This window comes from Xiphophorus hellerii, chromosome 15 (genome assembly GCF_003331165.1).
Source record: "Xiphophorus hellerii strain 12219 chromosome 15, Xiphophorus_hellerii-4.1, whole genome shotgun sequence".
Lineage (NCBI taxonomy): Eukaryota > Metazoa > Chordata > Actinopteri > Cyprinodontiformes > Poeciliidae > Xiphophorus > Xiphophorus hellerii.
Window position 1 is genome coordinate 11,731,002 of NC_045686.1, and position 20,641 is coordinate 11,751,642.

A 20,641-nucleotide genomic window follows, 5' to 3' on the forward strand; every position below is an offset into this window, starting at 1 on the left:
CTTTAACCTTTCACGCTAGCATGTTTGTGGTGTGCTTTACATTTTTAAATGATAACATGGGGCTTGTTTTTGTGTCATTTGTACTGAAGAAGAGAAGGAGTAACAGAGGTGGTATTGACTCAGAGAGAATGAAGGAAATGTGACTAATGACCCAATGACGTTCACGTGTTTCTGAGTCTTAACTCAATTTGGAGAATTCTAGTGGTGACTCACATCAACTCTCCTTTTAAACAGTCAGCAGAAATGCAGGAAATCTTGTTGGTACATCATCCACAGAGATTATTTATTGGCATTTAAGAACACAGTAGGATTATGCAAGGTTATGCTATTTTGTAGAGTGACTGTTACATTAAACTTTAAAGGCAACAAACAATATTTGATTAGATCTTGTCTGACTGCTGACCATTTTGACAACAAGTTCATATTTAGCCCAGTTATGATTTTTGGTTTAATATAAGATAGATATGTTACAGTGTATTACAAGCCTGGCAGGCCACCAAGTTTTACTTGGGCCCCCACCAGGCTAAGCATGGCTTATTTATTTAGTTTTTTTAAATGTTTGCATTTTTTAAGACTTTATAGTTGGTATTCAAGCATTAATCTTACAATAACACATAATTATCAAGTGATATTTTCAAATTTCCTGTCAACTTTAAACACTTTGTAACTCAAAAACATAACAGGCAGCTGAATTAGGAAGCTGAATGAATGACTGGCCTAGCACCCCAACCGCTGGGCTTAGCAAGTTTTTTGGGGAAACCCTGTGTTGTTATATCTACGATGGACTGGCGACCAGTCCAGGGTGTACCCTGCCTCTCGCCTGTTGACAGCTGGAGATAGGCACCAGCACCCCTGCCAATCCCAATTGGATAAGGGTGTAAGAAAGTGGATGGATGTTATTATGTAGGCACATACATCGGCGTTGTGGCCTTGTAGACCAGTCAGAGGCCACATTTTCAAAGCCTTGGTCTTGTCACAGTCTAACTTTTTACTGAATCGTGATTTGGTCTTGTAGATGCTGGATTGAGTTTTTTTTTTTTTTTCTCAAGCCCAAAGATGCAACATTTTTTGACTGGAACATAGTTAACACATAATTGCATTCTAAATCAGTAGATATATGCTGAATTAGTCATCAGTGGAAAATTTGAAAGGTACACTACTGTTTCAAGTTTTCTCCATTTTATGGATATTTTCTCTCAGCAGGGTTTACTAAAGTTCCAAATCATTAAATATATTTACTCTTTTTAGAATAATTTATCAGTTAATTTTTTTGTTGTTTGTTGAGGGATTTATTAATTCTGCAGGTAAAGTAATTATTAGCTCAATGTGTGGCTTGTGAAATTCCACTGTTTCACTGAAAGTTGTGAATAAATAGGGGCATTGTATGTAAATGTTTTAAGCCATCAGATTGACCCAACTGTTTCCGTACTGGTATTCTTATGGATTCATAAATGTCATGTGATAATGAGTCTCTGATCTTGCACAGTGGGATGACTACAAAGCATATTTAATAAAAGTTTGATCAACCGTGGTAGTTCAGTTTTTAACAATATGAAAAGATCAGAGGATCAGACATCAGCGTCAACTTCTGAATAACCTGAGCTTTACCTTTGAAATAATTTCCATATTTTTCCCTTTTCCAGCTGAACAAATATATGCATGGCTTCTGCTTTGATAAGGTCCACACTTGGCTTCAATGCGTCTCCCACACAATCTCGCCAATTAGTTTGACTGTCTCCTTTTTCCTGACTGGCAGTAATTGTAGACAAAAAGGTCAGAGACTCTGAGCTGAACTCACAGAGACATGTTTGTGTCCTTTTCCATCACCCGGAACAATGTGTGAGGTAATTGGTTCCACGGTGAGTTGCACTTAATTGGTTTGCAGCTGTAGACGGCACAGGTATTTCAAGGCAGGAGCTCGGAGCTAACATTAGGATGAAAGAGAGACACAGGGAGTCAAGGAGCTGAAAACTCTCTGGCTCAGACTGTGAGGAAAAAGGTAGCCCTGAGCGGCGTTGTTCATCTGTTAATTTGTGTCACTTTCACTGATGTTTTTCATTTCTTTTTGAGCCCACTGGCCAGCTATATCCAAATGAGCTTGATAGGATAGATGTTCAGGCACACTGGAATATGCAAGCGAGCAAACCAGCAAGCTGGAAAGATTTTCTAAAACCAACAGTAACAGCTGAGGCAGTGAGATTTCCGTCTTCTTGACTTAAAGATTGTTGCAGCAGATTGTCAAACTCATACATTTCTGCGCAAGTTTTACATCATACCATCTTCATATGGAAATAATGATTTAATAAAACAAAATATATTACACAAGTTCTATCCTAACTGACCTAAAACAGGATTTCATGTCAAACAGTTAAAAAAAACAAGCTTAATTATCTTTTTATACAGGACTAGTTCCAGCTGTGGACATGCTGTACCCAAAATATAAACACATTAACAAAACTTCCTTTTGACATTTAAGTGCTTTTCATGACCTTCAAATGACAAATACGGGAATAATCTTTTCTTTTTTTTATCCTCTTTGAGAGCTGCTTCAAAGCAAAACATCATCAGTATGTTGATATATCAATTTTAAGATTACTTGGTAAAACTGAGCCACCAATCTACCAAAAGCATTGTGAATAAAACCAGGACAGAGCTGTGTAACCAAACACTGCATTGGCGAAACGAGTGAGCGAATGAAGGAATGAATTTCTGAGCTCTTGCAAATGTTTGTTCTTGCATCAATCTGATACTAATCGCAAATTACACCCAACAAGAATCTATTTTAAAAGGAGAACTGACAGTGACAAGCAAAGTCTGTCATTACTGTCTGCGGTGACTTCTTACTGGTCTGTCGATGCTTTATGGTCTATAATTATCATAATTATCTTGATGACTATGATTTATATTTAAGTATTTTTTTTAATTTATTTGCATGTCACTGCAGCGATGGATGGGCTGACCGTTACGAAGTGGTGGAGGGTTACGAGGAGGAGGCGGAGGGAGGAATCACCATGAAGCTGCAGTCGGAGGTCGTGAAGTCCTTCGACGACTACTACCTGAAGCTGCGTCTCGACAAGAACACCAGGAACCCCTGGTTCGCCGAGTTCTGGCAGTATCGATTCCAGTGTCGCCTTCCGGGGCATCCGCAGGAAAACAAGAACTACAAAAAAGTCTGTTCTGGTAGGTGGCAGCAGAGAAGTTCAGATTTAGTTTCTGAACTAAAACAAAAGGGTTGCATAGAATTAGATTTGAGGTAAAGCAGGGGTCTGCAACTCCAGTGCTCGAGTGTCACTGTTGGATCCATACCTGAGTCAAATGAATGGTTATTAACCAGGCCTTTGTCAAACTTGCTGACATGTTGATGATTAAAGTATTTTTTGCAAAACAGTGGCAATCGAGGATTGGAGTTGCTGACCCCTGATCTAAAGTGTCACTTTGTATGCTTTTATCTTGAAGCGGCTACATTTAAGCAGTAACTCTTAAAACAAAAGAACAATGACATCTTTTATTTTTCTCTTTCTGAATATTCTCTTCATTTGCTTCTCAAAGGTGATCACGGTAAATTTTGTTCTTGACAAAATCAACCACCACTGCATTCAGTTGATTCAATTGCACCGCCTGCTTTTTGTAATAAAAGAAATGAAATCTCATGAATTTTACTGCTTCACACATGTACAGTCATTGTAATCACAGCTGCTTTTCTGCATTGTCTGTGTCGCTGTTTAAAAACCAATCTCCCAAAGATCTTCAAGGTGGTGAGTGTTAGGTTAATATTTATTTTTTTGTCACTTGCACATTGTTTATGTTTGATTCCTCAAAGGCAAGATGAGTTTGGCCAATTTGAAAACAAGAACAAATCTCTGAGACTGTTATGATGCATACTGAGATTTTCAATGGTCAAACCTGATATGTGAAGAAGACATAGACTGCACAAATGAATGGCTCACACTGGCACCTAGGTGGACCTGTAACACCTTGTGGTTTCTAGAGTGAATGCATGCATCTGACACAGAGCACAGTTCACCCGTTTGCCATTCTGAACCACAATTTAGATGCATCATGAGGATAAAACAAGTGGTAGCAATCCTTACATTTTATTTTATTAAATTTAAATACAATTTGAATAAGGCTATTCCATTTAATTTTACTTGAATTCAAATGCATTATAATTTGGGATTTAAAAAAAAAAAAAAGCATTTTTATGCCACAATTAGCATTTTACCCCAACTCCATTAATTGTTTTTCTGTCCTCTTTCCTCAAAATGTGAGAGATTATGGTCCTTCATGTCAAAATATCTGCATACCTCTCTTGCTGAGACACACGACTACTGGAGTCCCATAACTGAATATGATTGTATGAGAATAAATTACAGAAAATGACCTGAAATTATCCATTCTCAAAATGAGCATCGATTACCCCTAGTGGAAGTAGAAACTGATGTATGGTCTCTATGGATGGCTCTATTTCATTTTGAGAAAGTCAGTTATAAAGTGAGACCCATCACAAAGATTTTTAAACTTTTACCTTCAGAAACACAAAGAAACATTATTTGGATCCACCTGAAGAAATAGATGTATTTGAATTACTTTGGGCTTTAGTTTTATTTTATTTTATTTTATTTTATTTTATTTTTTACAGAATTTGGTGTTCCTCTGAACAGAGGAATTGGTGTTAACTGTTAAAAAGTTGTGGATGGTTATCCATCCCAAAACTGGATTTTGGGATGGATAAAGTTCACATTAATAGTGACAATGTAAAAATTTTAGAAAATGTAACTGAAATTCAAACTTGTGCAACTAGCTTTATTTCTGAAGTCGTTTCTTGCACAGATTCTACATCCTGCAAAAAAAAAAAAAAAACTTAATTTGATTTTAGACTGATTTGTGTGTATATAAACTCCTCTCAAAATATTCTCCTGAATGTTTCCCCAATCTGTTTCCTGTGGAAATTTGGATGGATATGTTGATATTTACGATAAAGAAAGGACAATGGCTTCCATTCCTGTTTACTTCATTTGAATCAGATTTCGCCACAGTTCTGAGGCTTGCACTGCATGACTTTTTTTATTTTCTTTCAACAGGAAATGAGGGCCTGCATGACAACTATGTTCAAGACAGTAAGATGGGCTTTGTCATCAATGCCATCTACGCTATGGCTCATGGCCTTCATGATATGCATAAGGAGCTGTGCCCGGGCCAGACGGGACTCTGTGAGGCAATGGATCCAATTGATGGCAGCAAGCTGCTGGACTACCTGCTCAAGACGTCCTTCAGAGGAGTGTCAGGGGAGGAAATTTACTTTGATGAAAACGGAGACACCCCAGGCAGGTGAGAAAAGGAGGAGAAGAGAAGCAGAGCTTTCGTGCATAAGCACATACATGTGCGCTGGGCCTGAGCACACAGAGGGATGTAATTAGTTTGGACTGGAACAGATTCAGCGGACGGTCCACTGCGGCAGTCCACTTTCATCTTTTTTCTTTCCAGCACAATAGACACTGTTTGACAGTCGGAAAACAGAGCAGGGCCATTCCAACAATAGTGCGAGGTTAGGTGAAGCACATCCCGGCTCATTTTAAAAATGAGAAGGCCGTGTACTCCTGAACACACACCCCAACAAGGTCTCGCACTGCAAAACCAAATTTTAACAGACAAAATGGTTGCAAGGCTGTTTAATCTCTCTAAATTACCTCCCACTCTTCAACTTCATCCTGCTCATACCAACGCTTATCTGCCATTTTTCTCTCCATATTTCCAGGTATGACATCATGAATCTCCAGAATGTGGGTGACGAACGCTTCGACTACATAAACGTAGGATCCTGGCATGAAGGCATCCTTAACATCGACGACAACAAGCTGTGGATGAACAGCAGCGAGATGGTTCGTTCAGTCTGCAGCGACCCCTGCTCCAAGGGACAGATAAAGGTAGGGATTCAAATCCTGCTTAAAGGGGATTCTGCAACCGTAAGTAAACACTGTCAGCGATTTGTCAAAATAGTCTGAAAGAAATCCATAGTCATTTAACAGCTGCAAATAGCTGCTGTAGCAGAAGAGGATGAGCTTGGAAGTCAGTTGCATTCTAATGATTTTATAAATGATTCTTGCTTTCTCAATCAAAGGCAGTCTACATCACATATCAAAAGTGATGCCAGACATTTTCTAGAAAGTCGTGTAGGAAACTGCTGCTGCTGTCAGATATCTCTCACATTCCTGTTTTTCATTCAGTGTTTGACTTTAACAGTAAGCACAATCATTTTCTGTTTATTAATTTATGAACAGATATGTGTGTCAAATTACACTCGAACACAAGGATATGTCCAAAATCACTCAATATCTGCTTTACATAATAAACTTCTCAGGCCTGTTTTGAACATCCATAGTTAGGCTAAGTCTGTATGTTGTACAAGAGTTTATCTGTGGGAAACAATATAAACAGAGCTAAATGTATATAGATCAAATTCCTTTTGATAAAATGTATGAACGCTATAAATCAAGTCAATCAATCAAGTTTGTTTGTATGTCACATTTCAGCAACAAAGCAGTTGAAAGTGCTTTACATCATAAAAACACAAAAAATAAAGTCATAAAAACGTCATTCACCAATTGAGAAACCAGTAGCAAAAATTGCATTTTGTCAAGTGCCATCATCAAAATCATTAAAACACATAAAATATAAAATAAAATGTTGTTTTGCTTAAAATTAGTTATTAGTTTAAGTGGTGCATCTTAATGAAATATACTGTATTTACTCTTCCAGGGTTCTATACAAGAATATCAATATTTAGTAAATACCGATGACATAAATATACATATTACATTTATTAAATGAATAAATTTTGACTACGTATTCCAACCTTACCTGTTTGAAATAAGTAGTCAATGGTGTAACCTTAGAAAGGTTATTCCTGAATTATTTAATTTTAGATTATGCCTCATATCGCACACATATTCTAATAATACTGGGACTTTTACCCTAACTGGATGAGGAGAAGGCCAGTTTGCCTCACTGAGTAATCAAATTGGTTCTGTGCCCAATTTCATGAAATGCCCCGACTGGCCTCTGCTGGGGATGAATAGTTTCTGTTGTTGTATACTGAGCTGTCCTGAAGGGAGGGTTCAGCCTCTCTCTGTTAGCTGCCCCATACTTCTTCCTCTATCTGCTTTGTTTCTTGCCCCACTTATCACCCTGCTTTGCATATCACAGCGCTGGTAACAGCCTCTCTGGGAGCCGGATGTAAGAGAGCAGTTGGCCTTGTTTTCCAAACACTGTCTTTCACTCAAAAAATTATGCACAAAAAAAATGCCTGACTTTGAAATTTTCCTTGATGCAAATTACGATTTTGTGCTTCTTAAAGTGTACTGTGCTTTATGTGGTGATTGGATTAGCATTGTGATTGGTTGAAGCATTGCCTATTCCCCATCTGTATCCAGGTGATAAGGAAAGGTGAAGTGAGCTGCTGTTGGATTTGCACGACCTGCAAAGACAATGAGTGTGTTCAAGATGAGTTTACCTGCAAGGCCTGTGAGCTGGGATGGTGGCCCGACGAAGATCTTGCAGGTAGGAAAATCTTGCTATGAACTATTTTAAAGCCTGATATGCACATACACTGTATAAAAAGATGAAAAAGGCTTTTCTTTTCTAATTGTCTGACATAAGATCAAATTAAATGTTTCCCGTTTTGATCAGTCGAGATTACTAATACAAAATGGGGTTTTTTCGTGCAAAATCTCAGATTTTTTATAAATTTAATTTAAATATCAGTAGCATTTGAATGAATTTCCTTTTAAACTGTAAAAATGTTGTCAAATACACTGGATATCTAGACACAGATATCTGCCTACCTGATTTCTTCTGATGTCACCTTGATGTCAAACAAGGAAACTGTGTTTGAGGTGGTCCTTAAAATACACCCACAGGTCAAAAAAAATTTTTTGTTGTTGTTTCTATTATTTCCTGTTATAAAAATCATTTTGGCAATAGTGTCTGATCTAAAACAGGAAATATTTAGTTTAATTTGAATATAAGTGAGACAAGATATTGAACAAATCCATAATAGTTCACCTGTTTCAGCTCCTGTCAGGCTTTAGCTGATGTGAATAATTAGGTAGATGGAATAAAATACAAACTAGTTTATACTTTTACAGATCACGCTTCTTCCTGAAGGGTGATCCTCTCATTGCTTCCTCAGGCTCCTTGTTACTTAAAAAAGGTGATGTTGCTCGCTTCCTTGCTCCCTGCTCTTCACCTTGTATCTTGGTGGTTGTTTTGACAGCAATTTATGAAGTTGAGAGGAGCTCTTCATTCCCAGGTGTAAAATCCCATTACTGCCATGAGAAGCCTGGGAACACACTTCAGCAGTGTGTTGAGGAAGAAATTTCCCTTTCACTCTCATTACTTTGAGAGAAAAGAAAGGAAAGGGGGGGGGGCACTCGGTTTACTTAAAACGGTTTCTTTATTTTAGAATTGTAACTGAAAGGATTTAGAATGGCAAATTTAAGTTTTTATCTAAAATAAAAAGCATGTTCTCTCAGTGTTAGCCAACATGGACTACTTTTAAATGTCAGATTTCTAATGATTTGACACGTTAGGCGTCAGCTCAAAAGTGGGCTTCTAAGTGAAGTCATTTTAATGCTATTAGCAGAAGCACATCATTTATGGTGTATTAAGCTGGGGAAGTCGAGGGATGTCAGTTTTTTTTTCTTCTTCTCCAAATTAAGCTCTTCAATATTCCTCCGCAGGCTAGATGACAAGCATGCAACTAGTGCAGTTAAAACACACATATTTATGTCTTGCAAAGCCAAATTAATGCCAGAAGACTATACCATTGCTGATAAAGAAATTTGTCCAGGAACATGAGCATGCTAATAAGTCTTTGTACTGTAAATGTCTTTCAGGCTGCCAGCCCCTGCCTCTGAAGTATCTTGACTGGGCCGATGTGGAATCCATTGTCGCAGTTGTTTTCTCCTGCGTTGGCATCCTGATCACCTCCTTTGTCACCTTCATATTCATCCAGTACCGTGACACGCCTGTGGTTAAATCCTCCAGCAGGGAACTCTGTTATATCATCTTGGCAGGCATATTCTTGGGTTACATCTGTCCGTTCACATTAATCGCTCGACCCACTGTCGCTTCCTGCTACCTGCAGAGACTCTTGGTAGGCCTCTCTTCTGCCATGTGCTACTCTGCTCTGGTGACTAAAACAAACCGAATTGCTCGTATTCTAGCTGGCAGCAAGAAGAAGATCTGCACCAGGAAACCACGCTTCATGAGTGCCTGGGCCCAAGTCATCATTGCCTTTATGCTTATCAGCGTGCAACTAACTCTTGAGATCACGCTCATTATTCTGGAGCCTCCCGAGCCCATCAAATCATACCCAAGCATACGTGAGGTCTACCTCATCTGCAACACCAGCAACGTAGGCATGGTGGCACCGCTGGGCTACAACGGCCTACTTATCATGAGCTGCACCTACTATGCCTTCAAGACGAGAAACGTCCCTGCCAATTTCAATGAGGCCAAATATATTGCCTTTACAATGTACACTACCTGCATCATCTGGCTTGCCTTTGTGCCAATCTATTTCGGCTCAAACTACAAGATCATAACCACGTCTTTTTCGGTCAGCCTGAGTGTAACAGTAGCCCTGGGGTGCATGTTCACACCCAAGATGTACATTATCATTGCCAAACCAGAGAGAAACGTCCGAAGCGCCTTCACCACATCCGACGTGGTGCGAATGCATGTCGGCGATGGGAAGTCTGCGGCTCAGTGCGGGAGCAACAGCTTCCTTAACATGTTCCGTCGGAAGAAGGCGATTTCTGGAAATGCCAAGTGAGTAGCTAATCTTTTTGATATTTGGGAAAATTATATCATGTTCGGTAACATATATTAAAATTAGAAGATACTGGTGCTAATCTTTTTGATATTTGGGAAAATTATATCATGTTCGGTAACATATATTAAAATTAGAAGATACTGGTGCCTTCCCTTTGAGCTTGTAAGTCGGAATTTGCTTTCATTTATCTGAAACTCCCAGGAAGGGATAGACTGCATACTGTCCAAGACATTTTCAAATCCCAGTTCTGACTTTAGAGGCAGAGGGATTGCAGTATAATTCAGCACCAAAATGAAATAAGAAAAGCAGAAGCCTACCACCTATTTTTCCAAACGACATGGATTTGTATAGTTCTTATAAAGTGCAGTCAAAGGGAAAAGTTTGCATGAAATCATCACAGACATAAATGTTATGAAACTACAAAACAGAAATACATGCAGTGCAGTTCTCTTTTAAAAACATATTCTTTCTATCTGTAACAGAACTGCTCAGCTGTAGTGGCTGCTGTTTTATCAAGAACGCAACACTACGCTGGATGACTTCTTATGAAATCTGGCTTAGCATATTTTACATAAGCTATTTCAACTAATAGCTTTGAGTTGAGTAGTCTTTTAGAAATTCCTTAAAGATAAATCTCTTAAAAGTAATAATCCTCTTTCTCGGATCTTGATTGAGCTTCATTTATTTAACCTTTGCACTGTTCATTCTCGTTAAATAACTTCTGTGAAACAAACTCTTACCAAATAGGTTGATTCACAGTCATTCAGTGGAAGTCAAACAGACTTGGGAAGCCGACACCTATGTTCAGAGTGGACAAATACACATATCTAAAAACCTACATTTTTAATTCATAAGATTAATCCTAATTTATATTTCCCAATGAATTATAAACAAATCAAGCTATGACATCCATGTTCATGATGTATGTAAGTTTGTATGTGGAATAGTTTGAGTTCTTTTTGTAGAAGTTGTTATTGTTTATACTCCATGAACTTGTTCACATTTTTTTACATTAGTACCACAAACTTCTATGTATTTTGGGAGCGATTTTATGTCACAGACCAACATGTAGTTGAGTGAAACAGTGAAGTAAAAAGAAAAGGAAACATGGTTTTCTTTTTCATTTTTTTGCAATTGAGAATCATAAGAGTTTGGGTACAATTTGGATTCAACCTAATTTACTCTGATATCCATAAAAAAAAATCCAGTATGACCATTTTGAAGTAGCCTAATTAACATATAAAGTCACAGACTAAGGCACTCTGTGAAAACAACTAATTTGTGGAGGCCTCCAAGGATCTTTGAAACAAATATGAATACCACGGACCTCACCAGAGAGGTCAGGAATAAAATTGTGAGGAAAGTGTATAGCAGAGTTGGATCCCAAGCTTAACCCATCATCTAAAACTGCAAAGAGGAAACTCCAAGCATATCAAGACAAAACTGTCCATAAAAACTGAAAGTCTGACCAAGGGGACCATTAATAAGAGAAGCCGCCAAACGGCCCGTTCCAGCCATGGAGGAGAATCTGTTGATGGGGGAACTGTTAGTGGTGCTCTCCACAATTCTTGCCTTTATGAAGCTGGGTTTGGAAGGATATGCCGTTTGTGATTTGCCCACCTGAACTAGTGATGGTGACAGCATCATGCTGTGGTGATGCTTTTATTCAGGAGAGGCAGCAAAGTTGTTCAGATTTAATGTGAAGAGCTGCTGAACACAAAGCATTAATGGTCAAATGTATGTATTTAACACCTTTCACAGATTAAAATGACAAACTTCACAAAGATTAATATAAAAATATAGCTTTAAACATCAAATTAAAACCTGATTGAAGAAAAAAACTAATGAAATGATGAAGACAAATATGCAATGCTATGTTAAAAGATCCTAAGGAAAAACATGTTTGAATAAATGCACTTTAAATAAATGTTAGAGCCAACAAAAGTCTTGAGAATGGGGAGAAAGATTTACCCCATTCACACGTAACCATGACCAAATCAAACACCAGACTTAAATTCAGCTAAAAATCTGCATGAAGGATTAAAACTTGAACAACAATTTTTAAAGCCCTAACATAAATTTTCAATTGGAACTTTTTTTCTTTTTCCAAGGACGAATGAAAACAATCTTTCCTGGATAGGTGTGGGCTATAACTGTAGTAAAACGTGGCTCTACAAACATATTGTCACAAGAGGTTGGTGTGGGAATGAATGCCACAACTGTTAGATCCTTTCATTTTCAAGAATTATGAAAATCATGAATCCTTTTCCTTAAACTTCAGAATTAGGCAGCACTTTCTATTGGTCTGTCCTATAAAAATCTAATAAAATCCATTTAGGGTTGTGGCTGTAATGCGACAAATTGTGAAAAAGCTTAGGGTTTGTGAAATCATATCAATTTGACTTTTGGCACTCTAGTGTTAGTAATGTGGAACTGATATATGTTTTTTTTATAAATAATTTCACAAGACACATTCCCCTCCCCCTGAGTTCTAAAATATTAATGACGAAATTAACTTCAATTTATTATATTACACACACAAAAAAAATGGGACTGGTTTTACAGATTTGAAGTGAACTGGCTTTTCTTCATGTAAGTGATTATTTAAGAACAGATGTTACACAGTCAGTCAGAATTGCATGTAACTCTTTTGAGCTCCACAGCAGTGACACGAGGACAGGTGACTGAAGTAAGGAGTGGGGCAGAGAATGAGACTGATCCTAAAATGTTTAGGTGTTGTCTCTAAATCCTTGCTATGCATCCTACCTAACATTAACCTTTACTCATCTACACAAGCACTGTAGATTCAAGGCTGGCAACTGCTGTGGCAAGGGGTTTTATTTGTCTTCTTTACTGGAGGGCTGCACTGTCAGTGGAGCTGTTTTTATTTTTGACATTCAACGAAGTGGCTGTTCAGTAACTGCAGTATAAAAAAAAACATAGTGTGCTATTCAAATTCTTAACTCCTTAAACCATTCCCAGTTTGCTTCTAAAACACAAGGGTTTCGATTAACCTTTTTAAAATCTTCCTTTGTGCTTAAAAAAGGATGGGGAACAAGAAGATGGCATGTCCAACCTAACACTTAGCCCTAACAGCTCTGACACCAATATGAAGGTGTGTTTTAGTTGTCCTGTTGATGCAGGGAGAAAGGAAAACCGTAGAGTCATCTATCTGTTCAATGGGGATCTTTTAGTTAACTTGCATTTCAGAGGTTACTGCTTACCTTAGAGTCTGAGCAACCACATCACTCTTCAATCAGAGTCAATGAAGATATTTGGTAAAATATTCCACTGCAAAATCTGACAGTAAACAAACATGTCAGTTAATATAATTTATTTTTACATAAACAGACTTGAACTGTTTGAAGTGCAAGACTCCTTGCAAAGAATTGGGTAGTGATGTACTCAACATAGCACATTAGAAATTGCAATGCTTTAACATTTGTGACGTTTTCATTAGTACATCTTGTAGCTCTTCAACAATCGCCCCTAACATGCTCTGTTTGTAGGTAGAAGCGGTACTTTCCTCTCTCCTTACATCACAAAAACTGAGTGGAATCTAAGTAGATCATAATTGTCCAAAACATTTTAGGTGGTGGTGTCAGAGGATGCACATTTTAAGCTGGCAGATACAATCTTGAATTTAATCTTAGCTCACTGTTTCCTATCTGGTCATGCATCCAAAGATGAAATGAAAAACAAACATGTTTTGTTTGAGGTCTAAATGTGAAGAAAGGAAATCCTGTCTCTAGAATACGTTTCGTGTTTCTAATGAGCTTCCTTTACGAATAGTGTATGCATAGTGGCATCAAGGGTTAGAATCCATGGTGTTCAGCTGCATTTGGAAAATCCACAGATGTTCTTGGAATGAAATATTCATCATCTCAGTGAACTCAGTGCTCTGATAATTATGAGCCACATTACTAAGAAAGTAGGGTAAATCAATTTCAATTTTAGCTTAGAGCATCCGTCATGTCGAAGTGAGAGAATCTTCATCAGTGCAAACTCAGCAGAGGATTGTGTGAGATTGTTTTTATTGGGTCACTGCTGTAATATCTGAGTCACAGTTCCTTCAGTTCTGTGGCAGTGGAGTGTGAAAGCTGTAGCATTCATGCTGTAGAATTCTTTTTATTTGCACATTGATGGGAGCCTAACTGAGATGGTGTTCAATCGATGCCCTTGTTGTCCCTGAGATATAAATCATCCAAATGGTTACAGCAAGTCTTCTTGTGGTGTCTTTCTTATAAGGGCCACTGTTATATGTTTAGTAATTGTGTGCATCTTGTAGTTTGGAGTCTCTCGGTTTTTAGTGAAAACTGAAACCTCAATTTCTGCTGCCACATAGTCTTGCTGTCGGTCTTTTGCAGTCAGTTGAGGGTTTCTCACCAGCTGCTGCTTATAGGTCTGGTAGATAATCATTATTGGCTTCATCTTTCTGCCAGATTCAGGTGGTATAGCCACCATTACTTTAATTTTAAACTTGTGAAACATGACTCCCTTGGAAGGTTTAGGAGTTTTACTTTCTTATTGGACCTCTTTCCTCGTTTGTGCAAGCTATGATCTCTTCTCAGATTTTTTTTTCTTTGAAAATTCTCCAGACATAGCCTTATCTCTGATATGCCATAAAACATTTAACATGAGACTGTTTAACATGTCTCTTGTTAAACAGTTTAACAAGAGACATGTACCAGCATAGCAACATATTCAAATCAGAGTTTACAAAAAATAGATACAAAAACTTTTATCATGAAACATAAATTGTTAAATAATGAAAACATGGACGTTAGCAATTAAATCAGACAAAAGCAATGTTTTTGCATACGTACGAAGTGGTTAACCCTGTATTCTTAACATCAACTGTTCGACATGTTAAAACAAATTCAAGTTTCTTCTTCTTCTTCATTGTTTGTATATAAGAGACAAAGACCTTGATTGGTAGATTTGCTAAAGTTTGTTCTGATGAAGAAGTACATTCAAGCGGCTGAATAATTTCATCCAAAAAATTGCCTTTTATGTTGAAAATTGTTCTCCTAAAATGGTAGTCCAAAGTCCAAAGAAAAACTTTTGCAGACTTTTAGAAATTTAGAGAAATTCTTGTTTAAGACCACTTTGGCTACTTGGAAGCATGATAGAGATTTGAAGACTTAAGATTCTTGAACAGCAAATTTTTAAGTAATTAGGATATTGTACTTTTTTTATTTTACATTCAGCTACAAAGCAGTTTGCCTGCCACTGATGTATCTCTCCCTCGATTATCTGGTCACTTCGGTGTTTTTGACACTGCAGCCTTCCAACGAGGAGACCTGCCACCCTGCTGCTTTTGGTTTATCCTGAATTAACCTCACATTTAACTTTTCTCAGCATGTACACCCTCCCTGACCACCCCTCAAACTAATCACATTAGAGCCAGTCCAAGCTCATTTTGAGCTAAGCTGTATGTTTTTGTCAGACCAGTTCAGGGACAAAAAAAAATCTGTGCAAATGCATGCATCCTGTTTTATTAAAAGCCAAAAAAAAAGAAAAAAAGGAATCAAGCAATGAGTTGGATGGCTCCTAATTCTTTAAATGAGGATCATAATGCTGTCTGCAGCGCATTATGAATCACTGTTTGTTGAGCCACTACGTGTAATGCTCCTAGCGGCTCACCAGTTAGCTCTCACAGCAAAGCTGTTAATGTCTAGTTATGTGATTAAAAGTATTTTGACATGCACCAGAAATGTTAAAATGCTATCACCCTGCTGTGGTACGTTGCTGCTGTTGTGTTTTGCTGTTTTTTTCTGCCTCCACCTCCTGGTTTCCTTTGATAGTAACTTGGGTCTTTATCTCATTCATAGTTCTAATGGCAAGTCTGTGTCATGGTCTGAATCAGGTCCCAGACACCCTCCGAGGGGGGGGAATGTGTGGCACAGACTGTCTGTGCATGTGAGGAAACAGGAAGCCGGCTCGAATCAGACAGCGGTCATCAGGCCCCTAACTAACACCCCCGACCCCCACAGTTGTGAGCCCTCCACCGGCAACCATGGCACAGACCCCCAACCTCCACAGGACACGCCTGGCACCAAGCCTCCATGCAATAAGGCAGAGGAAGACGACCAGGGGGATGCACAGCGCCCCCTCTGGACTCCGGCTTGCTCGGAACAGACGCAACAAGGACTGGAATTTGATTTAGATGAGCCTGCTACTAATTTGCCCTCCGACTTCATACGCCCCACCCAGGAGTGCTTGCAGGGGACGTTGTTGAACACGCACAGCTCTCATGTCCCTGCACTAAAAAGCCACACTTCCTTTGAGCAAATTCCTGCCAATGAGCCTTTGAGCCTGATACCCTCTCAGTTTCCTTCAGACCCAAGACTGGGGGAATTTGAGGACGAAGGGTCTGAGGATGAGGAGCTGGACCTCTTGCACAGCTACATTTACGACGCCAAGGAGGAGGGGGAGGGGGATGAAGGAGAAGGTGAGGATTTAACTCCAAATAAGACCATTCTGGAAGATTCTCTGGCTCTGTCTCCCCCCTCCCCCTTCAGAGACTCGCTGTGTTCAGGGGATTCAGCAAACGGCTCCCCCATCATCGATTCCCTGCTCGGTAGCTCTGTCTACACCTCAAATATCCTCCAAAACTTTGCACACAGCTCCTCAACACTGTGAGAGCAGAACCGGCGAAGTCAATGGACATTTCTTTCGAAACATCCAGTTACACACAAACAACTTTTCAAAATTTTCATTAAGTGATTTGCTCGCTTGAGTTTATTTCTTTTATGCGTAGGTGAGTAAAAAAAAAGAAAAAAAAAAAGTTTAAGGATACATATATGAGGAATTATTTACTGTAAAAGCGCTTTTGGGAAAGGCTGTTATTGCACGTTTTTTCAAAAAGATTTACAAGGAAGAGTGCCAAAACCAATCGGAGGCTTGTGCTATGAAGCAGGTTTATTGGCTTATTGAAGTAACTTAGGCTTCCAGATAAGATTTCAACAGATGTGTGAATAAATTAAAAGGACAGAGATGACTGAAGAGTGAAGCAGTGTCTACTGTCTCTCTCTAAATTAATTTCACTGAGATGTTGTTAATAAAGTACATCCCACCAGAATTGATATTTATTTATATGTATAACAAAGACTAAACCATCCAAGGTTTTTGCTTAAATATTAAAGAATCTTTAATTACATGATGTGACGTTGTAGGTCCTGAGTGACTGAAAATGAACTTGGATGTTTACAATAGCCTACCCCATTACCTGGAATGTATGATTTTTAACTTGAATAGTATTTAGGGTAAAGTGTGTGGAACAATCATTTTCTTAATATTTCAACTTTGTCTCAGGTCTCGATAACAGGAAACACCTGCCCTGCAAACACCGGACATCCAACTTTTAAACATATTAAGAGAGTATTAAACATTCTTTTATACACATATTTAATTTCTCACTTTTCATCTTGCTGTTTAGATTAGTGGATCTCATTTAGTCTGGCTTCAGGTACCACCAATAAACCTTAATGACAACACATGACCCAAAGGAAGTCAACTCTTCAACAACTTGGACTAAAAGTATGCTATTTGGACCTTATATGGTAGAATGGGCTGATACAGTATCCCACAGTATACACACGCCCACACACACACACACACACACAAAACAGGGTGAACATTTTCCCTTTAACACTAAATTACTTGCATTTTATTTAAAACCAGCTTACATTAGACTTGTTTGCCTTTCTGTAGCAAATTCAGAAGTGCTTTCATGCTCAAACATGAATTAAAATTCCAACTATTTCAACTTCTGAGAATGAATTTCTCTGTAGTTGAACTAAATGTTCAGTCCTCATCCACCATGCTAAAAATAACTGGTTTAGACAGAGGACAAGACAGGTTTATTATACTGTAACATTCATACACATGACAATTTGAATGATTTAAAGGAAAATAAAATAGTAGAGGCAAAGAAAATTACAATAAAGTCTTAGGCTAAATTTAAAGATTAAATGCTATGAGGATCACATAAAGTGCAAATAGAAAATAGGTAAATACCTAAGACTTGCTAAAAAAAATTAATTGATAAACGACAAAGTCGTCTATTTTCTTCTAACTTTCAGTTTTGCATGTGGGACATATTAAAATAATGCAATATGCAATGGTAAATTTGTACTTTTGTGATGTGGCATTGATATTGATAAGTTTATAAATCTTTGTGTTGAACACACTGAGCTTTATTTTCTGCTTCTTCATTGTCGTTGAGTCTCTGACATCAAATCTGTCAATCTTATAGGAAGGGTAGACTGACCAAAGGTTAGTTAAGATAGTTGAGCTAAAACTAAAAACCTGCTTTGTAGTACCGGCCTCTTCTTTCAAGCCAAACGAACCTGGAAATCATGATAGAAGACATAATTTTGGTTTTGATGGTGCAAACAAAAGGTCTGTAAGAAAAACAATTTTATTGAGAACATAGAGATGTAAGGGTACATAAAAATCACAGTTTGGTATGTACCTCGTCTTTAACGCCAGATGAGAGAACATCTTCAGTATGGTGACATTGAGGGCAACAAAAGTTAAGTTTTTTTTTATATATATATATAATATAAAGTGTACCTGACTACAAGCTTCTTGCAAATTTTCCATTTCCTATTTTTCATTTTAGTTTTCTAGGTTTTACTTTTCAGGGTTTGACTTAATTGGCATATGAGCTCAAAACTTGTTTTTTTTTTTGTTAGTTTTTTTTTTTAAATCTTAAAATAATGTTGAAACTGGCTTTCCATTTGGTAGATTGATAATGCATATTTTACAATTCCTTTGAGAGTTTAACAAATTTAAATCAGTTGAAACTTATTTATTTAAAAAATGTACTGGGTTATTCAAGGGTTTTTTAAAATTATTTTTCATCCATTTGAATGAAACAAACAAACTGGAGACATTGGAGTTTTAACTTCTCTATGTTTCTCCAAAGTTGGAAAAAAAAAATGCAATTTAATAACTCCTGAACTTTAAGACTACTTGGGAACCATGAACCTAATATTGTTCTTGTGTTAAAATTAGTGGGAGGATCAGCACAACCTTTGGCTAACCTTAGTTTCTACTATCTTATATAAAGCTGATAGAGTCTGCTCGATGAAATGCTGATGAGGGAAACTATAATGTGGCTTTACTATCTTACAAATCTGTTTAAAAAGGAATATAGTTGCAGACACACACCAAAAATGATAAATATGAATTAATCTGTCGCTATTCTTACAAAAAGACAAGTTTCATGTCTTTGTTAGAATAAATGCAGCTCATTCTTCTCCGGATCAGAAGAGTAAAGAAATCTCAGCTGTGTTAAAGATATTCTTTTTTAGTTCATCTAACCTCCAATAGTTTTGTCTTAAGTCTTTAATACAACAAAATATTAAGAAATGTGCCAAACATTGGTTACATACTAACTATTAAAAGGTCTCAAACACCAAATAACGATACAAACTGTCATTTAGTTGAAGGCTTGAGCTGTATGATATACATATCATGTGCCAATCCCTGGTTTTAACTCTTTTATATAAATTATCCAATGAAGGTGATCGTGTGATTGTAGATCATGGCATTGCTATTGATACAGTTTACACTAAATTATAGCCCTAGGAATGAGTTTTAATGGCAAGAAAGATGATTTAAAAAAAAAAAAGAAATGTTTTTTTTTTTCCTTTTCATGCTGCGCTGGTATTTTTCCACGTTTTTCAAAGTTTTACTGTGTCATTGTATTTGAAACACAGTACAAGCTGTACAAGCTCTCAAAGTTTTTAATACTGTTTAAGCCATCAATTGCTTTTTTTTCTCACAGGTGGTATGTTTGTAATATGGATAAATGTTTATATATTTAGAATGTGAACAGAAAAAAAAGTTTATACATTTTGAAACTGTCCGCAGATGCTGTGTGTTTGAATTTTTGGTAACTTTTAAGCTAACTTGAGTTAACTGTATCCTCTTGCTTTCTGTAATGGGATCATACATGTTTCAGTTTCGCTTAAATCTTGCTATAAACTTAAGTAGTTCAATTAAGACTAGATTTCTTACCCTTACTTTTTTAAATCTTTAAGATGGAAAATAATTTTAAAGTTAAAGGACTACATGGTACATACTGTAGTGCAACTGTATTGTATTTCCAAATGTTTTTAGTCGAAAATAGTGTAAGTTGTTTAATGATTTAAGCTGATGTAAAATATACGAGGTGCCACCTGTTTTAACACTGTTGAATCTAGAGTGAAATAGGCCTTCATGTTTTGAGTAAACTGGACATGAACAATGCTGTAAAAATAAAAGTTATTTATATCTAGAAGTCTGGTCACTGCCCACAATTGCTACAATTTACACATTTTAAACTGTTTATGTATATTCTATTTGAGCCATGTTTCCAACACCAAAAAAGAGGTGTTAAATGTAACTTGCAAGGTTAGTACAGTAGTCTATTATTCTTAATTATGGCAGGATTTGTCCTCCATAAAAAGTCAACATAAGAAAAGAACTGAGAAAACAAAAGCTTTGATTTTATACCCTCATGACTTGGGAAGTAGTTATCATATCCAAAAGCCATGAACTGATAAACTCATATTTACATTTGTACACATGGCTCATAATAAATTTCCCAAAACTAATAACTGCTGTATCAAATCACACAGTCCTCATGTGTAGTCCCTTGTTGACTTTAGTGTAATTACAACAAGGCAGAGCACACTAAATTTGGGCAGCATTAACTTCTTGATACATCTTCCTTAAAACATACCGTGGTATGTGGTCAAGATCCTCTAAAGGTTATGTTATCGTTTTGTTACCAGGAACACAGAACTATGT

At 37.3% G+C, this 20,641-nt stretch overlaps 1 protein-coding gene across 4 annotated transcripts in view; it reads left to right on the forward strand.

The window, feature by feature from the left end:
- The window catches only part of grm1a (glutamate receptor, metabotropic 1a), a 41,951-nt gene extending 21,822 nt beyond the window's left edge, over positions 1-20,129 (forward strand). For 3 of the 4 annotated variants that reach the window (XM_032585104.1, XM_032585106.1, XM_032585105.1), the window contains 6 exons: positions 2,945-3,180; positions 5,082-5,328; positions 5,756-5,924; positions 7,431-7,557; positions 8,895-9,831; positions 15,670-20,129. In XM_032585104.1, coding sequence (XP_032440995.1) covers positions 2,945-3,180; positions 5,082-5,328; positions 5,756-5,924; positions 7,431-7,557; positions 8,895-9,831; positions 15,670-16,480 — 2,527 coding nt within the window. In that variant the 3' untranslated portion in view covers positions 16,481-20,129. The remainder of the gene's footprint in view (positions 1-2,944; positions 3,181-5,081; positions 5,329-5,755; positions 5,925-7,430; positions 7,558-8,894; positions 9,832-15,669) is intronic. The other variant, XM_032585107.1, reaches the window with a different exon arrangement.
- Positions 20,130-20,641: the final 512 nt, after the last annotated feature.